At 44.8% G+C, this 27,985-nt stretch overlaps 1 protein-coding gene across 1 annotated transcript in view; it reads right to left on the bottom strand.

The window, feature by feature from the left end:
• Positions 1–13,028: 13,028 nt before the first annotated feature.
• LOC118369170 (ephrin-B2-like) overlaps positions 13,029–27,985 on the bottom strand; it is a 127,859-nt gene continuing 112,902 nt past the window's right edge. Inside the window, exons 3-5 of the mRNA XM_052497275.1 lie at positions 22,732–22,824; positions 17,410–17,481; positions 13,029–13,699 (exon numbers count right to left, since the gene is read on the bottom strand). Of these exons, the coding sequence (XP_052353235.1) occupies positions 13,248–13,699; positions 17,410–17,481; positions 22,732–22,824 (617 nt within the window). The 3' untranslated portion in view covers positions 13,029–13,247. The remainder of the gene's footprint in view (positions 13,700–17,409; positions 17,482–22,731; positions 22,825–27,985) is intronic.

Genomic DNA, 27,985 nt, shown 5'->3' with positions numbered 1-27,985 from the left:
TAATACAGGTAATGAGTGGAGAACAAGAGGGTTTCTTAAAGAAGAACTAACAGGCCTGTGAGAGCCGGGATTCTTACTGGTTGGTAGGTGATCAAATACTTATGTCATGCAATAAAATGCTATTTAATTACTTATAAATAAAACAATGTGATTTTCTGGATGATTTTTTTTTCTGGACAGTTGAAGTGTACCTATGATAAAAAAATTACAGACCTCTACATGCTTTGTAAGTAGGGAAAACCTGCAAAATCGGCAGTGTATCAAATACTTGTTCTCCTCACTGTATATCCCGCCAATAGAATCCCCATACTTTAAAGATGACAGCTTCTCCATCCTAGAGGGGGATTTCAACCATTTCCAGGCTCAGGGACATGCACTAGTCTGTGGCAACCTAAATGGTGTAAAGTACTTGGTGTAAAGTGGTGTAAAGTACTTAAGTAAAAATACTTTAAAGTACTGCTTAAGTACTTTACTATTTATAATTTTTACAACTTTTACTTCTACTTCACTATATTCCGAAAGAAAATGTTGTACTTTTGCTCCATACATTTTCTCTGACAACCAAAAGTACAGAATGGAAAATAGTCAAATTCACTCACTTATCAAGAGAACACATGTTCATTCTACTGCCTCTCGTCTGGCGGACTCACTAAACACAAATGCATCTTTTGTAAATAATGTCTGAGTGTTGGAGTGTGCCCCTGGCTATCAAGACAAGACATTTGTGCCGTCTGCTTTACTAAATAATAGGAATTTTAAACGATTTATACTTTTACTTTTGATACTTTAGTAATTTTTTAGCAATTACATTTACTTTTGATACTTAATAAGTATATTTTACTCAAGTAGTATTTTACTGGTCTACTTTCACTTATAATTGAGTAACTTTGTATTAGCTCATCCCTTGGCAGTAATACTGCAGCTTACTTTATCACTGACCTCAACCCAGAGTCTTTCAGAGCGTTCACAGTCAGCCCACTAACACCCCTATCAGATCACATCAAAATCATAGTCCACCTGAACAGAGCAGGAACTGCACACTATTAAGAAATGCTATAGATGGAAGGAAAGTAGTGTAGAAACCTACCAAAAAACAATTAGACAACAACAAATTCAATCCATTTTAAACAACGTCCTGGACAAAACATTCCACTGTAATAGTGAAAGGGTAAACTTTGCAGTAGAAAGCCTAAACAAGTATATTTGACCTTTCAACTTCCCTATCACATCTAAAAATGTCAAGTAGACAACATTAGAAAATGAACAACAAAGACAGATGGTTTGATGAAGAATGCAAAAACCTAAGAAGGAAATTGAGAAAACTAAGTCTAAGCCTTCACTATGTTGAATCATTAAAACATTACAGAAATACATTACGCAAACAGAAGGAACAGCACGTCAGAAATCAGCTCAATGTCATTTCAGAATCCATAGAATCTAACCACTTCTGGAAAAATTGTAACATGCTAAACAAACATCAACACAAAGAGTTCTGTTATCTATCCAAAACAGAGATGTGTGGATAAACCACTTCTCCAATCGTTTTGGCTCTATAACAAAACATATACATGATCAATTACAAATCTTAGAATCAGCTATTAAAGACTACCAGAACACACTGGATTCTCCAATTACATCGAATGAACTACAGGACCAAATACAAACCCTCCAACCCAAAAATGCCTGTGGCGTTGATGGTATCGCAAATGAAATGATGAAATATACAGACCACAACTTCCAATTGGTTATACTTAAACTCTTTAACATCATCCTCAGCTCTGGCAACTTCCCCGATATTTGGAACCAAGGACTGATAATCCCAATCCACAAAAGTGGAGACAAATTTGAAACCAATAACTACCGGGGGATATCCGTCAACAACAACCTTGGGAAAATCATCTGAATTATCATTAACAGCAGACTCGTACATTCCTCAGTGAAAACAATGTACTGAGCAAATGTCAAATTGGCTTTTAACCAAATTATCGTACAAGAGACCATGTATTCACGCTCCACACCCTAATTGGCAAACAAAGAAACCAAAACAAAGTCAATGTCTTCTCATGCTTTTTGCCTTCAAAAAAGCTTTCGACTCAATTTGGCATGACGGTCTGCTATACAAATTTATGAAAAGTGGTGTTGGGGAAAAAAATACAATATTATAAAATCCAGGTACACAATCATCACACACACAGGGCCGAGGGGTGAGACAGGGATGCAGCTTATGCCCCACCCTCTTCAACATATATATCAAGGAATTGGTGAGGGCACTAGAACAGTCTGCAGCACAGGCCTCACCCTACTAGAATCTGAAGTCAAATGTCTACAGTTTGCTGATGATCTGGTGCTTCTGTCCCCAACCAAGAAGGGCCTACAGCAGCACCTAGATCTGTCACCAACCAAGGAGGGCCTACAGCAGCACCTAGATCTGTCACCAACCAAGGAGGGTCTACAGCAGCACCTAGATCTGTCCCCAACCAAGGAGGGCCTACAGCAGCACCTAGATCTGTCCCGAACCAAGGAGGGCCTACAGCAGCACCTAGATCTGTCCCCAACCAAGGAGGGCCTACAGCAGCACCTAGATCTGTCCCGAACCAAGGAGGGCCTACAGCAGCACCTAGATCTGTCCCCAACCAAGGAGGGCCTACAGCAGCACCTAGATCTGTCCCGAACCAAGGAGGGCCTACAGCAGCACCTAGATCTGTCCCCAACCAAGGAGGGCCTACAGCAGCACCTGGAACTTCTGCACAGATTCTTTCAGACCTGGGCCCTGACAGTAAATCTCAGTAAGACAAAACCAAAAAAGGTCTAGTTGCCAGGACCACAAATACAAATTCTATATTGACATCGTTGCCCTACAGCACACAAACAACTATACACACCTCAGCCTAAACTTCAGAGCCACAGGTAACTTCCACAAAACTGTGAACAATCTTAGAGACAAGGCTATAAGGGCCTTCTATGCTATCAAAAGGAACATATAATTTGACTTACCAATGAGGATCTGGCAAATAAGTTACAGAATCCATTGCCCTTCATGGTTGTGAGGTCTGGGGTCTGCTCACCAACCAAGAATTCACAAAATGGGACAAACACCAAATTGAGACTCTGCGTGCAGAATTCTGAAAAATATGCTCTGTGTACAACGTAAAAAAACAAATAATGCATGCAGAGCAGAATTAGGCCGATATCCGCTTATGATCAAAATCCAGAAAAGAGCCGTTAAATTCTACAACCACCTAAAAGGAAGCGATTCCCAAACCTTCCCATAACAAAGCCATCACCTACAGAGAGATTAATCTGGAGAAGAGCCCCCTAAGCAAGCTGGTCCTGGGGCTCTGTTCACAAACATAAACAGACCCCACAGAGGCCCAGGACAGCAACACAATTAGACCCAACCAAATCATGAGAAAACAAAAAGCTAATTACTTGACACATTGGAAAGAATTAACAAAAAAAAGAGAGCAAACTAGAATGGTATTTTTCAGAATACCTGAGCACTGTGACTGAACCAAAATTAAGGAAAGCTTTGACTATGTGCAGACTCAGTGAGCATGGTCTTGCTATTGAGAAAGGTGGCCACAAAATGAGGTGGAAACTGATCTGCACTTCCTAACCTATCAAATGTCTGACCATATTAGAGACACATATTTCCCTCAGATTACACAGAACTGCAAAGAATTAGAAAACAAATCCAATTTTGATCAACTCCCATATCTATTAGGTGAAATACAACAGTGTGCATCACAGCAGCAACATTTGTGACCTGTTGCCACAAGAAAAGGGAAACCAGTGAAGAACACAATCCATATTTCTGTTTATTTATTTCCACTTTTTTTACTTTAACCATTTGTACATCTTTACAACACTGTATGTAGACATATTATGACATTTCAAATGTTTCTATTATTTTCAAACTTGTCTGAGTGTAATGATTACTGTTAACTTTTCATTGTTCATTTCACTTTTGTTTAACCATTTCACTTGCTTTGGCAATGTAAACATATGTTTCCCATGCCAATAAAGCCCCTTGAATTGAATTGAGAGAGAGAGAACGAAAAAGAGAGACACAGAAAGACAGCCGGACGGACAGTCTGACGGCCTGACAGACAGACTGAAAAAGCGTGATAGGCGATTAAACTCTGTGTCAAGGTGAGTGAACGATGACAGCAGAGCTGAGAATGGTAATTACCTGTCCTTTCCCCAGCTCAGCCTGTACTTTGTAAACACAGAGGGTCACAAAGATCCCATCCAACCACACTGCTTGACCTCTGACCCCTAGCTGTCTCTCTGCTCAACTCTTACCATGACATTTCCGAGTTCACCTGTCCGTCAGGTGGAGGCCACCCACTCTCTCTCTCTCGCTTTCTACGCCTCCCTCTCTCTTTCTCATTCATATTGCTCTCTCTGTATGTCTCTCGCTCTCCCTCTCTCTTCCTCGCTCGCCCCCTATCATCTCTCTTGCTTCTCTCTGTTTGCCCTTCAAAAATCTTGGCATATTAATCACTCAGCCGCCATAATCGTATGTTTCCCACTCCGGCGCTTTGATTTGATATGCAGATTTTTGAGTACCTTTATACGATTTACCGAGAAGCGAGAAAACATCTCCCTCCATCGTTGACCTTCGCCTATCCCCATGGCAACGACGTCTTAGCGCGATTGTTTCAGCGGCAAGTCAAGTGGGCCAATCCTTGGGTTTTAACTTGCCGCCGAAGATTTGTGTGTGTGTGTGAGTGAGTGTGTGTGTGTGTGTGTGTGTGTGTGTGTGTGTGTGTGTGTGTGTGTGTGTGTGTGTGTGTGTGTGTGTGTGTGTGTGTGTGTGTGTGTGTGTGTGTGTGTGTGTGTGTGTGTGTGTGTGTGTGTGTGTGTGTGTGTGTGTGTGTGTGTGTGTGTGTGTGAGTGAGTGAGTGTGTGTCTGCCGAAGCTTTTCAAAATCTAATTTAGGGGATTATCTGTCTATTGATTTTACTTAAAGTGATTTTTTTTAGCTGGTGTTATAAAGTAACAGTGATGAGACGACACACACACAGAGACACTCAGACACACACACAGACTAAGAAAGTAACAGTGAGAAGTCGTGGTGTTAGGCTTACTTCCTCTTAGAGGCTGGAGGAAGCTCAGCCATCTTGCCTGGGAGAGCATTGTGTGTGTGTGTGTGTTCATGCTGCATAGCTATCATCCTCATAAAGCATTACAATTCCACTTGGTGCATTGAACTTGAACAGATTACCAGAGAAATGATTACCATGAAATGATTACCATGAAATGATTACTGTGAAATGATTACCGTGAAATGATTACCGTGAAATGATTACCATGAAATGATTACCGTGAAATGATTACTGTGAAATGATTACCGTGAAATGATTACCGTGAAATGATTACCGTGAAATGATTACCATGAAATGATTACCGTGAAATGATTACCATGAAATGATTACTGTGAAATGATTACCATGAAATGATTCCTGTGAAATGATTACCGTGAAATTATAAGAAGACCACAGGAGTCCAACTAAACAGCACTTAAATCCTAATATATATTGCAAGCTAAAGCATTACAGGGCTAATGGGAAAACACTTTTGTCAAGTCGGTGACTATCGTTGCTCACTGCCTTTCAAAGTGTGTTGTTTTATGGGAGTCAACATTGTCAGACCTGCGCCTACATGTCGACTGCTTGAACTTTACAAAACATGAACTTCGCTCTTCACCAACTTCATCCTGTAGCCATCACCTGCATTGAGGGAGGCTTTATTGGCAACCAATGTTTTAATTGACTCACACGAATGTAACCAAAGAAGAACCAGTTAGCCGTGATTTATGTGTACAGTCGATATATACAAATAGAATGTGATATTTGAGACTCTCTCTCACTAAGTGATTGTACAATGTACGCATAATATTACACTATGATTTCAGTATGTGAGTGTGTGATATGGGGGTCAGATACATTTCATTCAGTTCATTTCAACATTATATAGAAAATGTTTATACAACTAAGGCAACACTGCCATGTTGATCTGAGCCTTGCTGTTGGGAAACCACATTACTGTCCGACTTTCAGGTGTCACAGATGCACTTCCTCTGACTTCACTCCTCCACTTTCGTCTACTGTCGGTTCCTTTAGCTTTACCACTCAAATGTGGCCGTTAACATGAGCTTTTAGTGGCTAGCAGAAGCTAACAGAGGCTAACTCAAAGGCTAACAAGAATACATTAACATTAGCTGTTTTAGCGGCTAGCGGAAGCCAACAGAATATAACCGTTTAAGCCTAGGTTGTCATGGTATGGTCAGTGACTCATTACCTAGTTAAATACCACACTCTTTGTGTGTGATGGTGTGTGTGTCTAATCTCCTCTCACAGGCCACAGATCAAACAGTATGTCGCAGCTGCCTGGTCATCTCTCCCTAGGCCACCTTGGTGAGTGTGTGTGTGTCTTTCTGGGATCAAAACGGCTGGAGCTACCAGACGCCAAAAGTTGCCATGGCAACGAGCCAAGGGAGCATGTAAGGAGGAAGGAAGAAGATGGGGAGAGGGAGAAAAGGAAAGAAAGAAAGAGGGGAGGCGGAGAGAAAGGTAAGGGGAATATAGGAGAGAAGGGAGAGAAAGGAGAGGGGAATATAGGAGAGAAGGGAGAGAAAGGAGAGGGGAATATAGGAGAGAAGGGAGAGAAAGGAGAGGGGAATATAGGAGAGAAGGGAGAGAAAGGAGAGGGGAATATAGGAGAGAAGGGAGAGAAAGGAGAGGGGAATATAGGAGAGAAGGAGAGAAAGGAGAGGGGAATATAGGAGAGAAGGGAGAGAAAGGAGAGGGGAATATAGGAGAGAAGGGAGAGAAAGGAGAGGGGAATATAGGAGAGAAAGGAGAGGGGAATATAGGAGAGAAGGGAGAGAAAGGAGAGGGGAATATAGGAGAGAAGGGAGAGAAAGGAGAGGGGAATATAGGAGAGAAGGGAGAGAAAGGAGAGGGGAATATAGGAGAGAAGGGAGAGAAAGGAGAGGGGAATATAGGAGAGAAGGGAGAGAAAGGAGAGGGGAATATAGGAGAGAAGGGAGAGAAAGGTAAGGGGAATATAGGAGAGAAGGGAGAGAAAGGTAAGGGGAATATAGGAGAGAAGGGAGAGAAAGGAGAGGGGAATAAAGAGAGAAAGGTAGCTGGTACAGAATGGGAGGAAACAGAGAAAGGTAGTTGGTACAGAATGGGAGGAAACAGAGAAAGGTAGTTGGTACAGAATGGGAGGAAACAGAGAAAGGAAGTTGGTACAGAATGGGAGGAAACAGAGAAAGGAAGTTGGTACAGAATGGGAGGAAACAGAGAAAGGAAGTTGGTACAGGATGGGAGGAAATTGAGAGAGGAAGTTGGTACAGAATGGGAAGAAACAGAGAAAGGAAGTTGATACAGAATGGGAGGAAACATAGAAAGGAAGGAAGTTGGTACAGAATGGGAGGAAACAGAGAGAGGAAGGAAGTTGGTACAGAATGGGAGGAAACAGAGAGAGGAAGGAAGTTGGTACAGAATGGGAGGAAACAGAGAGAGGAAGGAAGTTGGTACAGAATGGGAGGAAACAGAGAGAGGAAGGAAGTTGGTACAGGATGGGAGGAAACAGAGAGAGGAAGGAAGTTGATACAGAATGGGCGGAAACAGAGAGAGGAAGTTGGTACAGAATGGGAGGAAACAGAGAGAGGAAGGATGTTGGTACAGAATGGGCGGAAACAGAGAGAGGAAGGAAGTTGGTACAGAATGGGAGGAAACAGAGAGGAAGGAAGTTGGTACAGCTGCATACGTTACAACTGACGTCATTTATATCGATATGTTGCCAAGCAACAATAACGAAGCTGGGGTAGATAACCGGTTGATCACACAGTGTGTGTGCGTGGACTGAATGGGTACCTTTATATAGAGGAACAGTGAAAGGATGCCTGCTGAGACAAACCCCTATAGGAGAGATAAGGAGAGAGACCTGACAGGGTCTATCCACAGGGTTACATCTGAGAGACTGGGCCTCACAGGAGTACATGAACTCTTTCTCTCACACACACACACACACACACACACACACACACACACACACACACACACACACACACACACACACACACACACACACACACACACACACACACACACACACACACACACACACACACACACACACACACACACACACACACCACACACACACCACACACACACACAATCATACAATAATGAACTCACAACCAGATCAGAGTGGTGCTTAAACATTTTTTTTTAATCAACATTTTTCCAAAGCAGGAATGTACTAGTTTTCCCGTCTCTGTAGGGGTGTGTTGGAGTATAGGAGGAGAGGAGGAGGTCGAGAGGGGTCATAGTGATGGGGGGAGGGGGGAGGAAGGGAGGGAGGGAGGGGGACACAAAACCCATCTCACACATTAGTGTCCCAATACAGTCTCAACACGCCACGTACAAGAGCCAACTCGCTCTCTCTCGCCTCGCCTCGCTAGCTATTGGCACAAAGAAACACACACCACACACCACACATCATCAGAGTGGTAAGGGAGGAGGTGGTGTGCGTTTTCACAAAACAGGAAACCTCTCTTTTCGATAGGAGGATCTAGCTAGCGTCCATGAGAAAAAGCACATTGAGAACAGTCTAAAGCAAACAGTGAAAGAGAGAGACAACCTGCTAGATAAACACTGACAGACATGAAAACTAAAAAGCGAGAGCTTTGAGTCTTGGAGGGAGCTTCTTCCCAGAGAGGAAGAGAAGAGAGGGGGATGGAGAAGGAGAAGAGACAGACAAAACCCACTGGGCACACACTGGTTGATTCAATGTTGTTTCCACGTCATTTCAATAAAATGACATTGAACCAACGTCGCATAGACGTTGAATTGACACCTGTGCTCAGTGAAGGAGCCATTTATTCAGAGTAGCAACTCCACAAGTTCCAGAAAGAAAATTCAAGTGTTAATTTCTGTAGCAGTGGCCACCTTGGTCAAATAATGTAATTTCAGTGTCGGTTGATTCCAGAATTCAGACACCTGAAAAGAGTTTGTAGTTTATTCAGATACCAGAATAGAGGTTGTAGTGTATTTAGACAGCAGAATAGAGTTTGTAGTTTATTCAGACACCAGAATAGAGGTTGTAGTTTATTCAGACACCAGAATAGAGGTTGTAGTTTATTCAGACACCAGAATAGAGGTTGTAGTTAATTCAGACACCAGAATAGAGTTTGTCCTTTGGCTTGAGGTTGTTTTTGAAAGTATATTCCTGTTGGTTGTTTATTTGTACTGTAGACATGACAGACACATACACACTGACCAAGATGATGGTAGAGTACACACAGACCAAGATGATGGTAGAGTACACACAGACCAAGATGATGGTAGAGTACACACAGACCAAGATGATGGTAGAGTACACACAGACCAAGATGATGGTAGAGTACACACAGACCAAGATGATGGTAGAGTACACACAGACCAAGATGATGGTAGAGTACACACAGACCAAGATGATGGTAGAGTACACACAGACCAAGATGATGGTAGAGTACACACAGACCAAGATGATGGTAGAGTACACACAGACCAAGATGATGGTAGAGTACACACAGACCAAGATGATGGTAGAGTACACACAGACCAAGATGATGGTAGAGTACACACAGACCAAGATGATGGTAGAGTACACACAGACCGGGGAGAAACTTTCCCCAGATTTTGTCCCTTTCTCATAACAATTTCTAAGTTCAAAAAGTATAATGTGAACAGATAACACAGCATACAAATGATATGAAACAGAGAGAGCAGTTGTCATTGTAACACATTTAACAGCAATTTTCCAAATGAAGCTTCTCCAACAGGCACATGAATAACACACACTTTGAGTGAAGCTTCTGGAACAAACACACCCCTGTTGAGCATGAGGGATATTTCAAAATATGGCACAGTATCTATTGTCTTCTATTTTGTGTGAGTACGTACGTATGTATTCAAAGGTTGTTGTGGCTGTGTTGGTCTAACACTTGTCTCAACAATACAGCGGCTAGCCTGTACAACATCACTGATCACACGGCATTGAAAAATGTTTTGTTCTAGAAAAAGGAAGTGAAAACGGGTATCATTAGACAGGCTTATAGTGAGACTGACAGGAGCTGTGTTTGAGGAAAAACACCCATACACATGCACACACACACACGCAAACACACACACACACACACACACACACACACACACACACACACACACACACACACACACACACACACACACACACACACACACACACACACACACACACACACACACACACACACACACACACAGGACAAAACCTCTTTTCATCCTTCCGTCACACACAGAGGTTGACTTAATCATGGGTAGAAAGCCAGGACTGTGTGAAAAATAGGGAGCCACATGAGAGCAGTCAGTGTGTGTGTGTGTATGTGTGTGCGTGTGTGAGGCAGAGATGTAGTGGTGTTGAATGCAATCAGTATGTATTTGTCCTCAGTATGTGTGTAAAATCAGCGTATTCTTTTGTATGTATGTATGTATGTATGTATGTATGTATGTATGTATGTATGTATGTATGTATGTATGTATGTATGTATGTATGCGCGTGTGTGTGTGTGTGTGTGTGTGTGTGTGTGTGTGTGTGTGTGTGTGTGTGTGTGTGTGTGTGTGTGTGTGTGTGTGTGTGTGTGTGTGTGTGTGTGTGTGTGTGTGTGTGTGACAGTGAAAGAGAATGTGAGAGGGATCAGTGTGTCTGCAGAGAGAGTGTCTATCATTATAATCAGCTTAAATAGTGTGTGTCTCAAATATAAAGCTGTTGTGAGGTAAAAGGGGAGTATGTCTGTCTATCTGTCAGTGTGTGTTTGTGTGTGTGTGTGTGTGTGTGTGTGTGTGTGTGTGTGTGTGTGTGTGTGTGTATGGGGGAGATTAAATCTCTCCTCCTTATTCCACAGTGAGGTTTCCCCCCTGAAATCCATTTCAGTTGCGTGTCCGTTCCTCTCCTCCCTCCTCCTAGGGTTCATCACTCCTTCGCAGCGCTCCATTAAAGGAAAGACTCCTATCCTTCGCCGCAGTCATCGCTTCACGCTCTCTATCCTTCCCAGGGATCCTTCTCTCATCCCTCAATTCAACTCCTATCCTCCTCCTCTTCTTCCATCTGTTCTCGCGTTCTTTTTCTTTCTTAGTGTGTAAGTCCTTCTTCAGTTTTTTCTCTCTGTCTTTTAACAGAAGTTCTGTTTTTAGTCACTCTCTTTTCTCCCTAGACAGTGACTCCGGTTCACCTTCTTGCTTTTCATTTCATTTATTTTGGAACCTTCCCTCGTTTATTTTCCCCCTTGCTTTTTCTTGTGTTGTTCAAAAACATTTGAAAAAAAAAAAACGTTCATAGATGGTTTCTACCTCAACAACTTCCACAAACGAGGTCTAAACTTCAAAACTACAGCATATTACAAGAACTATAAAAATATACATAGGGGTGGGAGGCCCAGAGGGAGACAGGGAGGGAGGAAGGGAGGGAGGAGGCGATGAGAGAGAGAGGGAGAGACCTCAGTTCGCCAGGAAAAGAAAAACAAAGGGATTCAATTAATTTACAACTCAAAGGGGAAGGAAATAAGGTCATGTTTCTAAAAAATAAACCAGCGGATAAACAATATCTAGCAGTAACAGTGGAGTTTTACAAGTGGAGGAATAAAAATGAAAAACAATACAAAACAAGACGTCTAAAAATGACTTACTGGATATTCATATATATATATCATCTATAAGTGTTGATAGCGATAAAAAAAATCTCACTTTCTTCCTATATTCGCTCACTTTTTTGAGTTTTGGTTTTTAAGACAAGTCTAAAGAACAAACACACACGCACGTTCTCTCGCACGTAGTGTATACACAGAGAAATACAGGCATACACACACACACACACACACACACACACTGACACACAAAACACACACATACTCGCTGTACTAAAGCACACTAACTGCACACACACCTGTACGTGTAGCAGTGTCATAATTATTATCCTAGTCCCACATACACAAGCACACACATACACACGTTATTAAAATATACAAGAATCTGAATGTCACTAAGACTCAATTGGTCTGACCTCTGGCACCTGAGCCTGATCACGTGGCGAGAGAGTCAGAGGCCCCTGGTCCAATGAGAAACCATACACACACAAACAAACAAACTAACATTAGGGGACACAGTCTGTCTCAGGGGCCAGTCAAGGTCCAGTCAGGGGCCAGTCTCGATAGGTCTGCTATAGCACAGCACTGGAGATACAGACAGAGTTCTCTGGTTGGTAGTTGGACTGTAGGTTTTCTAGGGTCCGAGTCCCATAAGGCCATGCTGTGGCGTTACTAGTGTGTGTTCTCTCACACTAGCTTGGTGTGTGTTCTCTCACACTTGTCCTCATGGTGTATAGGGCGGGACTCTTCTCTTCAGCTCTGGATGGGGGTTTTCGATTCGCTGTGAGAAAGAAAGGGGTTGTAGCCCAGAGTACTTGTCATTGCTGTCCTCTTTAAAGGGCCCAGGAGGGGGTTGTAGGGGGTTATATACTAAACCTTCACTTGGCTTAGTGACACAGTTGAGTGAAGAGTGGTGGGCGTGAAGGATGGCCTCTTCAGTAAGCTAGACACACACACTTGTGGCTGTGGCTGTGGCTGGGGTTGGATAGGGCAGTTCATATGCTGAATAGTGCCCTAAACATCTGCTTTTGGAGTAAGTCATTGAGGGACTGTTGTAGGTAGGTTGTAGGTGGTACTGTACTGTATAGAACAGGGTATGTTGTAGGAGGTTGTAGGTGGTACTGTACTGTATAGAACAGGGTATGTTGTAGGAGGTTGTAGGTGGTACTGTACTGTATAGAACAGGGTATATTGTAGGTAGGTGGTAGGTGGTACTGTACTGTATAGAACAGGGTATATTGTAGATAGGTTGTAGGTGGTACTGTACTGTATAGAACAGGGTATATTGTAGGTAGGTTGTAGGTGGTACTGTACTGTATAGAACAGGGTATATTGTAGGTAGGTTGTAGGTGGTACTGTACTGTATAGAACAGGGTATGTTGTAGGTAGGTTGTAGGTGGTACTGTACTGTATAGAACAGGGTATATTGTAGGTAGGTTGTAGGTGGTACTGTACTGTATAGAACAGGGTATATTGTAGGTAGGTTGTAGGTGGTACTGTACTGTATAGAACAGGGAAGGGTGGTAGTTGGTGGTACTGTAGGTTGTCATGGTGACGACCTTCATACTTTATAGTAGATGTTGGCTGGGCTCTGGGGGGGCATCTCCTGGACGATGTAGACGGGGTGGCCGTAGTCCCCGCTCACCTTCTCATAGTGAGGGCAGTACGCCGAGTCCGAAGTCCGCAGGGGGATGATGATGTCACTGGGTTCCGAGCCGTTGTTATTCCCGCTCCCGTGGCCGCCCCCGTGCCCACCGCCGTGCCTCTTGGGGCTGGTGAGGGAGGACAGCGACAGGGGTGGGTGGTGGGACTCCGAGTGCTTGGCGTGTCGCCGCCGGTAACACACCACGCAGATGACCGCGGTGACCAGGAGGAGAAAGGCGGAGCCTCCTGCGGCGCCGGCGATGACAGCCACGTTGGAGGGGGGAAGGGGTCCGTTCTCACCACCCGTGCCTCCCGAACCACCGCCGTCACCGCTAGGAATCCTGGGATGAGTGGTGTTACCAGTACCACCTGTAAAATGACACAATAAATGTTTACTTTAAAAGGATACTTTGGGATTTTGTCAATGAGGCCCTTTATCTACTTCCCCAGAGTCAGATTAACTCCTGGATACCCTTTTTGTCTGTGTGCAGTTTGAAGGAAGCAGATAATTGCCCTCATTGCCAAAATCCCAAAATATCTCTTTCAATTTCACTAACCTTTTACATTTCATATGTTCAGTGTTGGTTGTAGGGATAAATATTTTCCCGAAATAGGCCAAGTTTCAATACTGGATTCATTCATATTTATCCCACGAAATACTGCAAAAATTTGAAGTGGCCATTTAAAGCACTGAAAACCAAGTCACTATGCCAGGGTTCTCCCCAAATAAGAGGGGTGCTGTGCCACCATGTGAAGATCACAGAGCAAATGAAACTGATATTTAGTCAAGATAGTTACTCTCTCTTTGATCACCAATGACATTGTTGTGAATTACGAAACAGGTCATTCATTCAGAGCATTCTCATGTTCCTCAACTAATTCAGCGCATTTCAGCAGTAGGCTATATCTCGACACAGAGTGTACTCCGAGGAGGCTACGGCGCTGTCCAATCATACAAAGTTTGTAACGCCAGTCAAACAAAAGTCAAATGACCAAAGTTGCGAAGCTTGTAGATCACTTCCTCCAACGACTGACAGAACATCTCATATATTTGGCTAAATCTAGTTGATGATTATACAGACAGCAGATCAGCTCATGAATAACGGGGAGATGAAGAGTGGAAATAGTTTAAATATCAACATATCTTAACGGGGACCGAGACCATTTAAAAAATATCCATATCTACTCCCGAGTGGTGCAGCAGTCTAAGGCACTGCATCTCAGCGTTAGAGGTGTCACAACAGACACCCTGGTTCGAATCCAGGCGGTATCACAACCGGCCGTGATTGGGCGGCACAGAATTTGCCCAGCGTCATCCAGGTTTGGCCGGTGTAGGCTGTCATTGTAAGTAAGAATGAGCTCTTAAGTGACTTGCCTAGCGAAATAAAAAAACACCAGCCTACTGTTTGTTGATCATACATTCTCTACTGAAGCTCTCATAAGGGCAGAGGAGCGGGCAAACGTTATAGTTATAATTTTCCCTCATGCCTTTCTGAATTGTTAACAGACAGCCTATCTAGTGAATTGTGCATAGGTCTATCAAACTGTCTGAAGAGTCACAATGACAGCTCAAAGAGGCACGCGTTATTTAATAGACTATTCTGTAAAGGTCTCCTGTAGGGTTTATTGACTGCATTCGGGTCGCGTGTGCAGTCGGGAGTGTCAATTATACATGTGCTTGAATGAATGGCAACTTTGTGTGAAGTAAATACGCAAGGATAAAGACTTCTATGTGACAACCTGTTTGGATAATGTGCTATTTAATTTTTTTGCTAATTTGCTGCTACGTTATTGCGGCATTGTGGAAAATGTCATTTCCAGGGTCCTGTCATTGAATGTTTGTGTTTCCTGGGATCCCGGTTACCCATGCTAATCCCTAGTTGGGGGTAACGTGTTTCAAAACGAATGCAGTACAGTAATTAAATTACTTTTGTGAATAACGACAAGAAAGTCCAACGTTGTAATATTATGTTCTATAAACTCTTTATGTACTAAAACTCAGGTGGTGGAACCAAGGTTTTGGCAATGTGCCTTTTCAGAGTGTAACCTCTTACATGTACATACTACGCGCCAATAAACAGTCTACACCACAGCAAGGTGACTAACAGTCTCCCTTCAGTTATAGAGGCACGAACACGAAAGGCTACACCAGGAGGAATGCAGCAAAAATGCAGCCAATGTGACCGTGACCATATGTGGTCTGTCTATCCACATGAATAAGTGGATGGCATTGGATATAAGAGTGTTTGGAATGTTCCTGTGTGCCTGTGGAGAGGCCTACTGAGAGACTGGCTCTGGCTTGAAGCCACAGCAACCTACAGTGTGTGGATCAAGGTAGCGCTACATCCCTTAAGCCTAACAACGCTGTTTACGTAGCATTAGCGCTATCCACATGAAGGAGCCCGAATGGTTGGGTGGTTTATGCTGAGTCCCAAATGGCACCCTATTCCCTATGTAGTGCACTACTTTTTACCAGGGCCCATAGGGCGTTGTGCAGGACTCTGGTCAACAGTAGCACACTATATAGGGAATAGGGTGCAATTTGGGAAGTAATCTGGGTCTCTATAGCTTGAGACCACAAGGTGAAGCTGCCTGGTTGGAACCTGGTCCCAACCGCACGGTCCGACCGCATGTACGGTTACAGCCCAGCAGGTGCTGGTGGGTTTGGGACCCCCTGTGAGGAGTGGTCGTGTTGCCCGTGCGAACGTTGGTGCTGGTAGCGTTTAGGGTGGTAATGCGAAGCGCGGCAGTAGGATTGGGTTATCATTATTCTTGGCACATTCCCCACTCATTTTCTCTCTCCTCCCTCTCTTCTCTCATCTCGTCTTCCCCTCACTCTGTGGCTCTCCCTCTCTCTGGGTCATTGTGGACATAATAACATCCCCCCCCCTCGGCTCGCCCTTTCATCACCCCCTATTGCGAGCTCCCCTACCGCGTACACAGGACTAACTGACTGACTGACAGAGAGGCAAAACGCTAATACTAGTCGCCAATTCCACTCTCCCCCTCTCGCTTTCTTCCCTCCCTTCCCCTCTCGTTCCCTCCATCCCTCCATTACCCAAACATCTCTCTCCATTACCTCCTACTCCTTTCACCAGCTCTCTCTATTATCCTCATATTCCCTCGTTCTCCCTCCCCCTCCCTCCCCACTCTCTGTCTCTTTCCTATTCAACAGTACAGCCATCTAGTGTCCCTCCCTCTCGCTTCTCTTCCCTTTTCAGTGTTTATCCCTCTTTCTCTTTCAACAGCTAAAGCCATCTTCTTCCCTTCTCACTCCCCTTTTCTGTCTTCCGTGCTTTCTCCATTACTCTCATCAGTTCTCTCATTTACACTTCACACTAGAGAAATGGCCTGCGTGGCAGCATCCCAAATGGCACCCTATTCCCTACATAGTGCACTACCTTTGATTAAAGCCCTATGGGCCCTGGTCAAAAGTAGTGCACTGTATAGGGACTAGGGTTTAGTTTGGGACACAGATTATGTGTCTGGGACAGAACAACCCAGCACACAAAGAACAGGTCAACAAGCTCCCTGCCATGAGGCAACATCCCGCTCCTCTCCTCTCCTTTCATCTTCCTCTTCTCTCCTCACGCATCAGCTACCCTCCACACCTCTCCTCTCCTGTCCTCTTTCCCCTCCTCTATCTCCCTCTCCTCTCTCTCTCTCTGCTCAGATTTATAATTTTCCTCTCCTCTCTTCTCTCCGCGGACCAACAGAAACCAGGCCGCCCAAACTAACGACCATAATAACTCTTTCAAATTGCGCCCCCGGTCTCCCCCTTACTCCCCCCTCTCCGGGTAGCTATTAGTGCTGTCGTTCCTCGCCTGCGCCACTTAGCTCTGAGGGAAGGAGAGGAAAGGAGCGGATGGACAGAGAGAGGGATGAGAGCGATGGAGGGATGGAATTAATAGAGACCCCACAGATGTTGCTGGCTCGTATCCTCCATCTGTCGTTTTTTTACCGTCCCTCATTCTCTGTCGCTTCCTTCCTCTCTCTACTCACTCGCTTTTTTTGTCTTTTTGGTTGAAGTTTGTCCTCATGACAGTGTTAGTGTGTAAGCTCTTCCACACCCCTCTTACCTGTATTTCTGGTGTTGGTGCGGCCCGCGCTTTGGTCTGGTTTTGCAGGTTTCGGGGGCAGTCCATAGGGGTCTAGCAGAAGAAAACAGGGGTATACCCCGGTCAAGATAACACAACCTCAAAACAGGTACACCAATAATAAGATCTCTGTGGCGCTAATGCAACGCCTCTGGGGCCCATTAAATGAAACTAAATATTGATCGTCTTCCAACGTCATTTTCCAAAAGAGCTATCCAACGAGATTAAAATAGGATACTTAAAGAGTTTCCATTTGTAAAATGACCACAATGAATATAAAACTGTAATAAAAGCCCATCATCTCCAATTACCACACCATCCCATCTGTCAGACAGGGAACAGCCCCACTGAAGTGCTAGGCTGCGTCCCTATGGGCTCTGGTCAACAGTAGTGCACTATAAAGGGAATAGGGTGCCATTTAGGACACTTAATATCCTCTAGCCATGGCTATGACAGAGTCCCATATAGATTTAATGAGGGGGACATAATAAACGTCCCTATTGTGCTGAGTACACAGAGACTGCACAATGTGCAGACACACACGCGGACACACAGTCTATGTGCAGAGCTATAACTCTACACTAACTGACATTTACGGAGGTTCATACACAGTGGCAGGTATTATTGGTCAACGGGCCCTCTGATGAAAGACAGCCAATCAGAACTTGGCATGAGGTGAGTTTGGATCAATATGACTGCTGGGGCTGCTGAGGGTGGACTCTAGTGTGTGTGTAGGAAAGAAGAGAGAGAGAAAGAGAGAGAGACTCTGTGTATGTTTCTCAGAAAGTGTAGGTGTGTGTGTGTGTGTGTGTGTGTGTGTGTGTGTGTGTGTGTGTGTGTGTGTGTGTGTGTGTGTGTGTGTGTGTGTGTGTGTGTGTGTGTGTGTATGTGTGTGTGTGTGTGTGTGTGTGTGTGTGTGTGTGTGTGTGTGTGTGTGTGTGTGTGTGTGTGTGTGTGTGTGTGTGTGTGTGTGTGTGTGTGTGTGTGTGTGTGTGTGTGTCAGAGCAGAGCTGAGCAGTGCTCCATCTCATCAGGGATCTCTATGCGGTGGCACAGTGTTTGTTAAGACGACGAACAGAGCAGACATGACCTTTCAGACACACAACATATAACACAGAGAGAAGAGGAAGAGAAGGAGAGAGGACAAGAGAGAGAGGAGAGAGCGGGAGAGAGAGAGGGAGTGAGAGAGAGAGAGAGGAGAGATATAGAGAGGACGAGAGAGAGAAGAGAGAGAGGAGAGAGGACGAGAGAGAGGAAAGAGCGGGAGAGAGAGAGGGAGCGAGAGAGAGAGGAGAGATATAGAGAGGTGGAGAGAGAGAAGAGACAGAGGAGAGAGGAGAGAGGGAGAGAGAGAGGAGAGAGGGAGAAAGAGAGGAGAGAGGGAGAAAGAGAGGAGAGAGAGAAGGAGAGATGGGGTGAGGAGGAGAGAAAGGAGTGGAGAGAGAGAAAGAGAGAGAGAGAGTGGGCAAGGAGGATGGCGTGGGGGGAGAGGGAGGTATTGAGGGAGAGAGTGGGGGGTGAAAGGAGCAAACAATATGGGTGGGGAGGGAGGGAGGGAGAGCTTGAGTGAAAGAAAGAAAGAAAGAAAAAGGGAGGGGAGAAACGGAGAGCAAGGGAAGAACAAGAAAGGTGAAAGAGAGTCAATGATGCCGGTTTTCATTGAACCAGCAATGAAAGAAAGAGAGAGCGAGAGAAAGAAATAAAGTAGATATAGAGGGAGTGCTATGCATCTCCTCTGGGTGGGCTGTGTGTGGAGAATGATGGAGAGATAGAGACAGCAGCAGCACTTCCCTCTCAGGATAAGAGCTTCCACAATACGCACAACAACACACAGAGCAGATAACACTGTTGGGGAAATGTGTGGGAGAGAGGAGGGAGTGGATTATATTATGAGGAGTGTGTGTGTGTGTGTGTGTGTGTGTGTGTGTGTGTGTGTGTGTGTGTGTGTGTGTGTGTGTGTGTGTGTGTGTGTGTGTGTGTGTGTGTGTGTGTGTGTGTGTGTGTGTGTGTGTGGACAGGTGTACATATGCTTGTGGGGTGGGGTAGAGGAACGAGGGCTGAATGGGAGGGGTGTTTAATGAGAATGCCTATGTGGGTAAAAATGTATTATTTGTGTGTGTATTAGTGCTGAGCGATTAACCGAAATGTGGGTTATTGATCAGTTTTTAAACTAATTGAAGTTGGTTCAATTATTTGAGTTCCATTTAGTTTTTCTGTGAGCTCAATATGGACATTGCACAGATCCAGCCTGAATTGTTCGATGTAGTAGGGAGTTGTAGTTTCCAACAGGCCAATATTCTACATAGTTTACCACATAAATGTGGTAATTAACTACAATGACCACAATCCATTGCGCATCTACTTGTCCGGTCTGTGTTTTTTGTACGCCTGCTACAGAAGAGTCAGAATACACGATTGTGAGAGCAGCTGTTGCTTCGTGAGGCATCTCTACCTGAAAATACATGATCTAAGTATGATAGTTGCTATTCAGCAGTCATAAAAGTATGCCTTCTTTACTTGAAGAACTACAAAATAGTGATTTTGTCAGACAGCATAGGCAGCAGCTCTAAAGTCATCAATAAAAAAATGTAATATACACAACAACTGAAATGTTCAAGTAAAGTGAATAAATGATGGTTAGTAAGTGATTATCCGTAATGGACAGTCACTACCATCAAGGGACTTTTATTCATTGTTTTATTCTGTGCTGTTACAGCCTTCAACCCAAATAATCTAAACCGTGAGAATTGTTGAATAATCGAACCGACACAGAACTGACCTAGTGTGTGTATGTGTGTGTAAAATTATACTGACCTCTGTATTTATTTGTGTGTTTACAACCAAGTATGATGATGTGTATCGAAGAGAAAGTATGACTTTGGCCTCTCTCCGTCACCCAAGGGCAACCGCAGCAGTAGAGTCATTAGCAGGGCCAATAGAGACCCTTTCCTCGCCACGGTATATATACAGAGCCAGGAGCTGCACCAGTGGTGTTGATACCCAGAAAGAGCAGCCTACTCCCTACCCTGGGAGCAGCCAGGTAGGGTCACCAGTGGTGTTGATACCCAGAAAGAGCAGCCTACTCCCTACCCTGGGAGCAGCCAGGTCACCAGTGGTGTTGATACCCAGAAAGAGCAGCCTACTCCCTACCCTGGGAGCAGCCAGGTTACCAGTGGTATTGATACCCAGAAAGAGCAGCCTACTCCCTACCCTGGGAGCAGCCAGGTGACCAATGGTGTTGATACCCAGAAAGAGCAGCCTACTCCCTACCCTGGGAGCAGCCAGGTCACCAATGGTGTTGATACCCAGAAAGAGCAGCCTACTCCCTACCCTGGGAGCAGCCAGGTCACCAGTGGTGTTGATACCCAGAAAGAGCAGCCTACTCCCTACCCTGGGAGCAGCCAGGTGACCAATGGTGTTGATACCCAGAAAGAGCAGCCTACTCCCTACCCTGGGAGCAGCCAGGTCACCAGTGGTATTGATACCCAGAAAGAGCAGCCTACTCCCCACCCTGGGAGCAGCCAGGTCACCAGTGGTGTTGATACCCAGAAAGAGCAGCCTACTCCCTACCCTGGGAGCAGCCAGGTCACCAGTGGTGTTGATACCCAGAAAGAGCAGCCTACTCCCTACCCTGGGAGCAGCCAGGTCACCAGTGGTGTTGATACCCAGAAAGAGCAGCCTACTCCCTACCCTGGGAGCAGCCAGGTCACCAGTGGTGTTGATACCCAGAAAGAGCAGCCTACTCCCTACCCTGGGAGCAGCCAGGTCACCAGTGGTGTTGATACCCAGAAAGAGCAGCCTACTCCCTACCCTGGGAGCAGCCAGGTCACCAGTGGTGTTGATACCCAGAAAGAGCAGCCTACTCCCTACCCTGGGAGCAGCCAGGTCACCAGTGGTGTTGATACCCAGAAAGAGCAGCCTACTCCCTACCCTGAGAGCAGCCAGGTCACCAGTGGTGTTGATACCCAGAAAGAGCAGCCTACTCCCTACCCTGGGAGCAGCCAGGTCACTCCCTAGTGGTGTTGATACCCAGAAAGAGCAGCCTACTCCCTACCCTGAGAGCAGCCAGGTCACCAGTGGTGTTGATACCCAGAAAGAGCAGCCTACTCCCTACCCTGGGAGCAGCCAGGTCACCAGTGGTGTTGATACCCAGAAAGAGCAGCCTACTCCCTACCCTGGGAGCAGCCAGGTCACCAATGGTGTTGATACCCAGAAAGAGCAGCCTACTCCCTACCCTGAGAGCAGCCAGGTCACCAGTGGTGTTGATACCCAGAAAGAGCAGCCTACTCCCTACCCTGGGAGCAGCCAGGTCACCAGTGGTGTTGATACCCAGAAAGAGCAGCCTACTCCCTACCCTGGGAGCAGCCAGGTCACCAGTGGTGTTGATACCCAGAAAGAGCAGCCTACTCCCTACCTGGGAGCCAGGCAGAAAGAGCAGCCTACTCCCTACCCTGGGAGCAGCCAGGTCACCAGTGGTGTTGATACCCAGAAAGAGCAGCCTACTCCCTACCCTGGGAGCAGCCAGGTCACCAGTGGTGTTGATACCCAGAAAGAGCAGCCTACTCCCTACCCTGGGAGCAGCCAGGTCACCAGTGGTGTTGATACCCAGAAGGAGCAGCCTACTCCCTACCCTGAGAGCAGCCAGGTCACCAGTGGTGTTGATACCCAGAAAGAGCAGCCTACTCCCTACCCTGGGAGCAGCCAGGTCACCAGTGGTGTTGATACCCAGAAGGAGCAGCCTACTCCCTACCCTGAGAGCAGCCAGGTCACCAGTGGTGTTGATACCCAGAAAGAGCAGCCTACTCCCTACCCTGGGAGCAGCCAGGTCACCAGTGGTGTTGATACCCAGAAAGAGCAGCCTACTCCCTACCCTGGGAGCAGCCAGGTCACCAGTGGTGTTGATACCCAGAAAGAGCAGCCTACTCCCTACCCTGGGAGCAGCCAGGTCACCAGTGGTGTTGATACCCAGAAAGAGCAGCCTACTCCCTACCCTGGGAGCAGCCAGGTCACCAGTGGTGTTGATACCCAGAACCGTTCGGCGTGAATGCCTGCACTTAACCTTAAACATCATTCTGACGTGAGACTGTGAGAACTAGTTGGTGTGAGCGGGCATAGGGAGCCAGTATCAGAGAGAATAGTGGTGTTCAGAGTGTTAGTGAGTGAAGTCAACAGGCCTCATTAGAGCTGTGTGATCCTGGATGCTCCTCTCCTCCAGCTCTCTGCCTCGAATCAACACTAATACACTCCGAGGAGAATATAGTAGTCGGTGTGTGTTTTTCACTGCGTGTGTGTGTCAGTACTCACTCTGTCCCACTTTAAGGACCACTTTCATGCCCTGCGTGGCACACACTCCTCCCCTCATACTCTCCAGACCCTGGCGCGTCCCATCTGACGTGGCTGGAGGGGGAAGAACATAGAACACATTAGGAGGAGTGTCACACACACACACACACACACACACACACACACACACACACACACACACACACACACACACACACACACACACACACACACACACACACACACACACACACACACACACACACACACGCACACACACACGCACGTGCACACACACAAACAAATGCATGTACACACGCACTTATGCACACACATACTATAACTCCAATCTTCCTTTCACAATGCCTCCCATTCATACAGCCAAACCATTCTACCCAACCAAAACATGAGTGCCATTTGCAGGCGTAGTGATTAAACTCACACAGAAGCCGTGAAATGTCACAGTCCTACAAGATGGGAGGCTTTTAATAGGTGCTAAGGTCTCGGCCCAGAGGATCTCATTTAACAGCCTACTGACTGAGCTCTGTGGACTCAGTCACTAATACAAACTAATTAACTTCAATAAACTGCCCTGATATAGAAGTATACTATGTAGACTGGACCAACACACTGGAGGACAGAGAGATGGGCTTGTAGCTCCAGACTAGATGATGATGATGATGATGATATTATTATTATGACGAAGGGACAATAATCAAAGTTTATGATTGGTGATATAAAATGTAGAAATGGACATCTGCAATAAGTAATGGAACAGTACAGCAGTGTGGTCATTTAGTAGATGATTTTATCCAAAGCAATTTACTTGTGTTAAGTAAACATTTTGGTATTTGAACCCACAACCCTGGTGTTGCAATCACCATGCTTTAATCCAAGTTTACCAATAGAACCACCAAACAGGCGCTGCTCGTTAGAGAACTGTTCAGGCTGGGAGAGGGGTGGGTAAGACAGGTGAGAAGATGGGGGAGTGCAGGTGGGGAGAACAGAGAGGATACATAATGGCACAAATCGGTACAGACTAATGTAATCCATAGGCTGAGTCTAAAATAATTTATTGAGAGAAGAGAGGGGCGAGGCATGAAGAGAAAGGATGAGAGCAAATTTAAATTTGTTATGTTTTAATTATTATTATTATTACTTAAAAATATATATATATTGTCACATACAAGTGTTTAGCAGATGTTATTGTGGGAGTAGCGAAATGCCTGTGCACACCCTTCCCTTCTCTTTCTCTCCGCTCTCTTTCTACCTCTCGCCTCCCTCTCTTTTGGTTCAAGCCTCAAGGGCAGAACTTTGCTTTCCTCCCTCAAAAATACATCCCTCTTTCCATGTTTGTCTCTCTTTGGCTTGAGGCTACAGACTAAGGTGTTGGACGGAGAGGAGATAAGGGAGCAAGGGAGAGCCAGAGAGAGGTGTGAAAGAAGAGAGCCTAACTCATCACACCTCTCCATCCCTCCGTCTCTCCTACCAGCCTGTGAGCGTTGGGAAGCGTAAAAGGAGGAGAGCGAGAGAGAGAGAGAGAGAGAGAGATCAGTAGAGGGCAAGGACATCAAGATGGAGGGATGGAGAGGAGAGCGAAGAGAACGGTGGAGAGATGCTTGAGACGATGAGGGGGAGAAAGGAGAGACCGGCTGAATGGGAGGAGAGGAGAAACACAATGGAGGGGAGAGAAAGGGGCACAGATGGAGGTAAAAAAAGGACTGAAAGGCTGGAAAAGGATTGAGGGGAAGAGAAGAAGGGAAATGATCGCTTTGGGGAGTTTAACGAAGAAGACACTGAGATCATAAGAGCAAGGGAACACAGAGAGAGGGAGGAGAGAGACACTGATCGTTTATGACAAGCTGTTGCTGACATGACTGAGGCAGTAGACTATGAGAAGTGATAGACATAGCGTGAGAGCGAGGAAGAGAAAGGGAGGTGAAAAGAGACGACTTTAAGCTGTGGTCACTTATGGTAATGGTTCAAAAGAACACAAAGAAAAGAGAAAGATAAAAGAGAGGGATTATGAAAGTAGCAGTAGCATGCTCTTTAGTCTTAACCACATCACTTTGGAGCACAGGAAAAGAGAGAGAACGAGAAATAGCAGGAGAAGAAAAGAAGGAATGTGACGAAGCGGTTTGGGGGTGGAGGAGTGGACACAGAGTAACTTGGGATGAGCTGAGAGAGGAGAGAGAACAGGAATAGAATGGAAAGATAGGGAGGGAGGGAGGGAGGGAGGGAGGGAGGGAGGGAGGGAGGGAGGGAGGGAGGGAGGGAAAGAGGGAGGGAAAGAAGGAGGGAGCGACGGATGAGTAATTGAGACAATGATCAGCAGTGATGGGGATTTGTAGAGCACTCGAGGACGCCACCCTCTTCCTCCGACGAAAAAAAGAAGGAAGGGAAAGACGACCAAGTTGAAAAACTGAATTAATGAAATAATACCACAGTCAACCTCAATCAGCCGGCACAGTCTGTGCTAGAGTAGAGCTTTAGACAAGTGTGTATCGTGGGTGTATCGTGTGTGTGTGTGTGTGTGTGTGTGTGTGTGTGTGTGTGTGTGTGTGTGTGTGTGTGTGTGTGTGTGTGTGTGTGTGTGTGTGTGTGTGTGTGTGTGTGTGTGTGTGTGTGTGTGTGTGTGTATCCTGTCTGCCTGTGTGCCTGCTTCTGTATGTGTGTCCAAGTCTTTCTCCGACCAGACCAGTTCCAGATACAGTATAACAGGTAAATGGCACCCTACTCCATCTATAATGCACAACTATTGATGCAGCCAATACGTCTGAATACTGTCTGATACAGTCTGAATACAGTCTGATACAGTCTGAATACTGTCTGATACAGTCTGAATACAGTCTGATACACTCTGAATACTGTCTGATACAGTCTGAATACTGTCTAATACAGTCTGATACAGTCTAATACAGTCTGATACAGTCTGAATACAGTCTGAATACAGTCTGATACAGTCTGAATACAGTCTGATACAGTATAATACAGTCTGAATACAATCTAATACAGTCTGATACAGTCTAATACAGTCTGATACAGTCTGAATACAGTCTGATACAATCTAATACAGTCTGAATACAATCTAATACAGTCTGATACAGTCTGAATACAGTCTGATACAGTCTGAATACTGTCTCATACAGTCTGATACAGTTTGAATACTGTCTGATACAGTCTGATACAGTCTAATACAGTCTGATACACTCTGAATACTGTCTGATACAGTCTGAATACTGTCTAATACAGTCTGATACAGTCTAATACAGTCTGATACAGTCTGAATACAGTCTGAATACAGTCTGATACAGTCTGAATACAGTCTGATACAGTCTAATACAGTCTGAATACAATCTAATACAGTCTGATACAGTCTAATACAGTCTGATACAGTCTGAATACAGTCTGATACAGTCTAATACAGTCTGAATACAATCTAATACAGTCTGATACAGTCTGAATACAGTCTGATACAGTCTGAATACTGTCTCATACAGTCTGATACAGTTTGAATACTGTCTGATACAGTCTGATACAGTCTAATACAGTCTAATACAGTCTGATACAGTTTGAATACAGTCTGATGCAGTTTGAATACTGTCTGATACAATCTGAATTAGAGGTCAACCGATTAATCGGAATGGCCGATTAATTAGGGCATAACAATCAGAAATCTGTATTTTTGGACACCAAAATTAATTACACCTTTATTTAATCTTTATTTAACTAGGCAAGTCAGTTAAGAACATATTCTTATTTTCAATGAAGGCCTAGGAACGGTGGGTTAACTGCCTCGTTCAGGGGCAGAACAACAGATTTTTACCTTGTCAGCTCCAGGTTAGCAGGCAATATTAACCAGGTGAAATTGTGTCACTTCTCTTGCGTTCATTGCACACAGTCAGTGTGTATGCAACAGTTTGGGCAGCCTAATTTGCCATAATTTTACGTAATTATTACATAATATTGAAGGTTGTGCAATGTAACAGGAATATTTAGACTAATGGATGCCAGCCCTTAGATAAAATACGTAACGGTTCCGTATTTCACTGAAAGAACAAAAGTTTTGTTTTCGAGATGATAGTTTCCGGATTCGGCCAAATGAATGACCTAAGGCTCGAATTTCTGTGTGTTATTATGTTATAACTAAGTCTATGATTTGATAGAGCAGTCTGACTGAGTGATGGTAGGCAGCAGCAGGCTCGTAAGCATTCATTCAAACAGCACTTTCCTGAGTTTTGCCAGCAGCTGTTTATGACTTCAAGCCTATCAACTCCCGAGATGGTGGTGTAACCAATGTGAAATGGCTAGCTAGTTAGCGGGGTGCGCGCTAATAGCATTTCAAACGTCACTCTGAGACTTGGAGTGGTTGTACCCCTTGCTCTGCATGGGTAACGCTGCTTCGAGGGTGGCTGTTGTCGTTGTGTTCCTGGTTCGAGCCCAGGTAGGAGCGAGGAGAGGGATGGAAGCTATACTGTTACACTGGCAATACTAAAGTGCCTATAAGAACATCCAATAGTCAAAGGTATATGAAATACAAATGGTATAGAGAGAAATAGTCCTATAACTTTTACTTTCTTCTCCAACACCTTGTTTTTGCATTATTTAAACCAAATTTAACATGTTTAATTATTTATTTGAGGGTAAATTGATTTTATTGATGTATTACATTAAGTTAAAATAAGTGTTCATTCAGTATTGTTGTAATTGTCATTATTACAAATAAATAAATAAATTGTCAGATTAATCGGTATCGACTTTTTTTGGTCCTCCAATAATCGGTATCGGCGTTGGAAAATCATAATCGGTCAACCTCTAATCTGAATACTGTGTACTACAGTCTAATACAGTTTGAATACAGTCTGAATACAGTCTGAATACAGTCTAATACAGTCTAATAGTCTAATACAGTTTGAATACAGTTTGAATACAGTCGGAATACAGTCTGAATACAGTCTAATAGTCTAATACAGTTTGAATACAGTCGGAATACAGTATGAATACAGTCTAATAGTCTAATACAGTTTGAATACAGTCTGAATACAGTCTAATAGTCTAATACAGTGTAATTTTTTAAAATTTATTTTTTTACCTTTATTTAACCAGGCAAGTCAGTTAAGAACATATTCTTATTTTCAATGACGGCCTGGGAACAGTGGGTTAACTGCCTGTTCAGGGGCAGAACGACAGATTTGTACCTTGTCAGCTCGGGGGTTTGAACTCACAACCTTCCGGTCCAACGCTCTAACCACTAGGCTATGCTGCCGCCCCTATA

The sequence above is a fragment of the Oncorhynchus keta genome, chromosome 35, assembly GCF_023373465.1.
Source record: "Oncorhynchus keta strain PuntledgeMale-10-30-2019 chromosome 35, Oket_V2, whole genome shotgun sequence".
Classification (NCBI taxonomy): Eukaryota; Metazoa; Chordata; class Actinopteri; order Salmoniformes; family Salmonidae; genus Oncorhynchus; species Oncorhynchus keta.
Note: the sequence above shows the minus strand (reverse complement) of the source record. Positions and strands in the feature narration are given on the sequence as shown.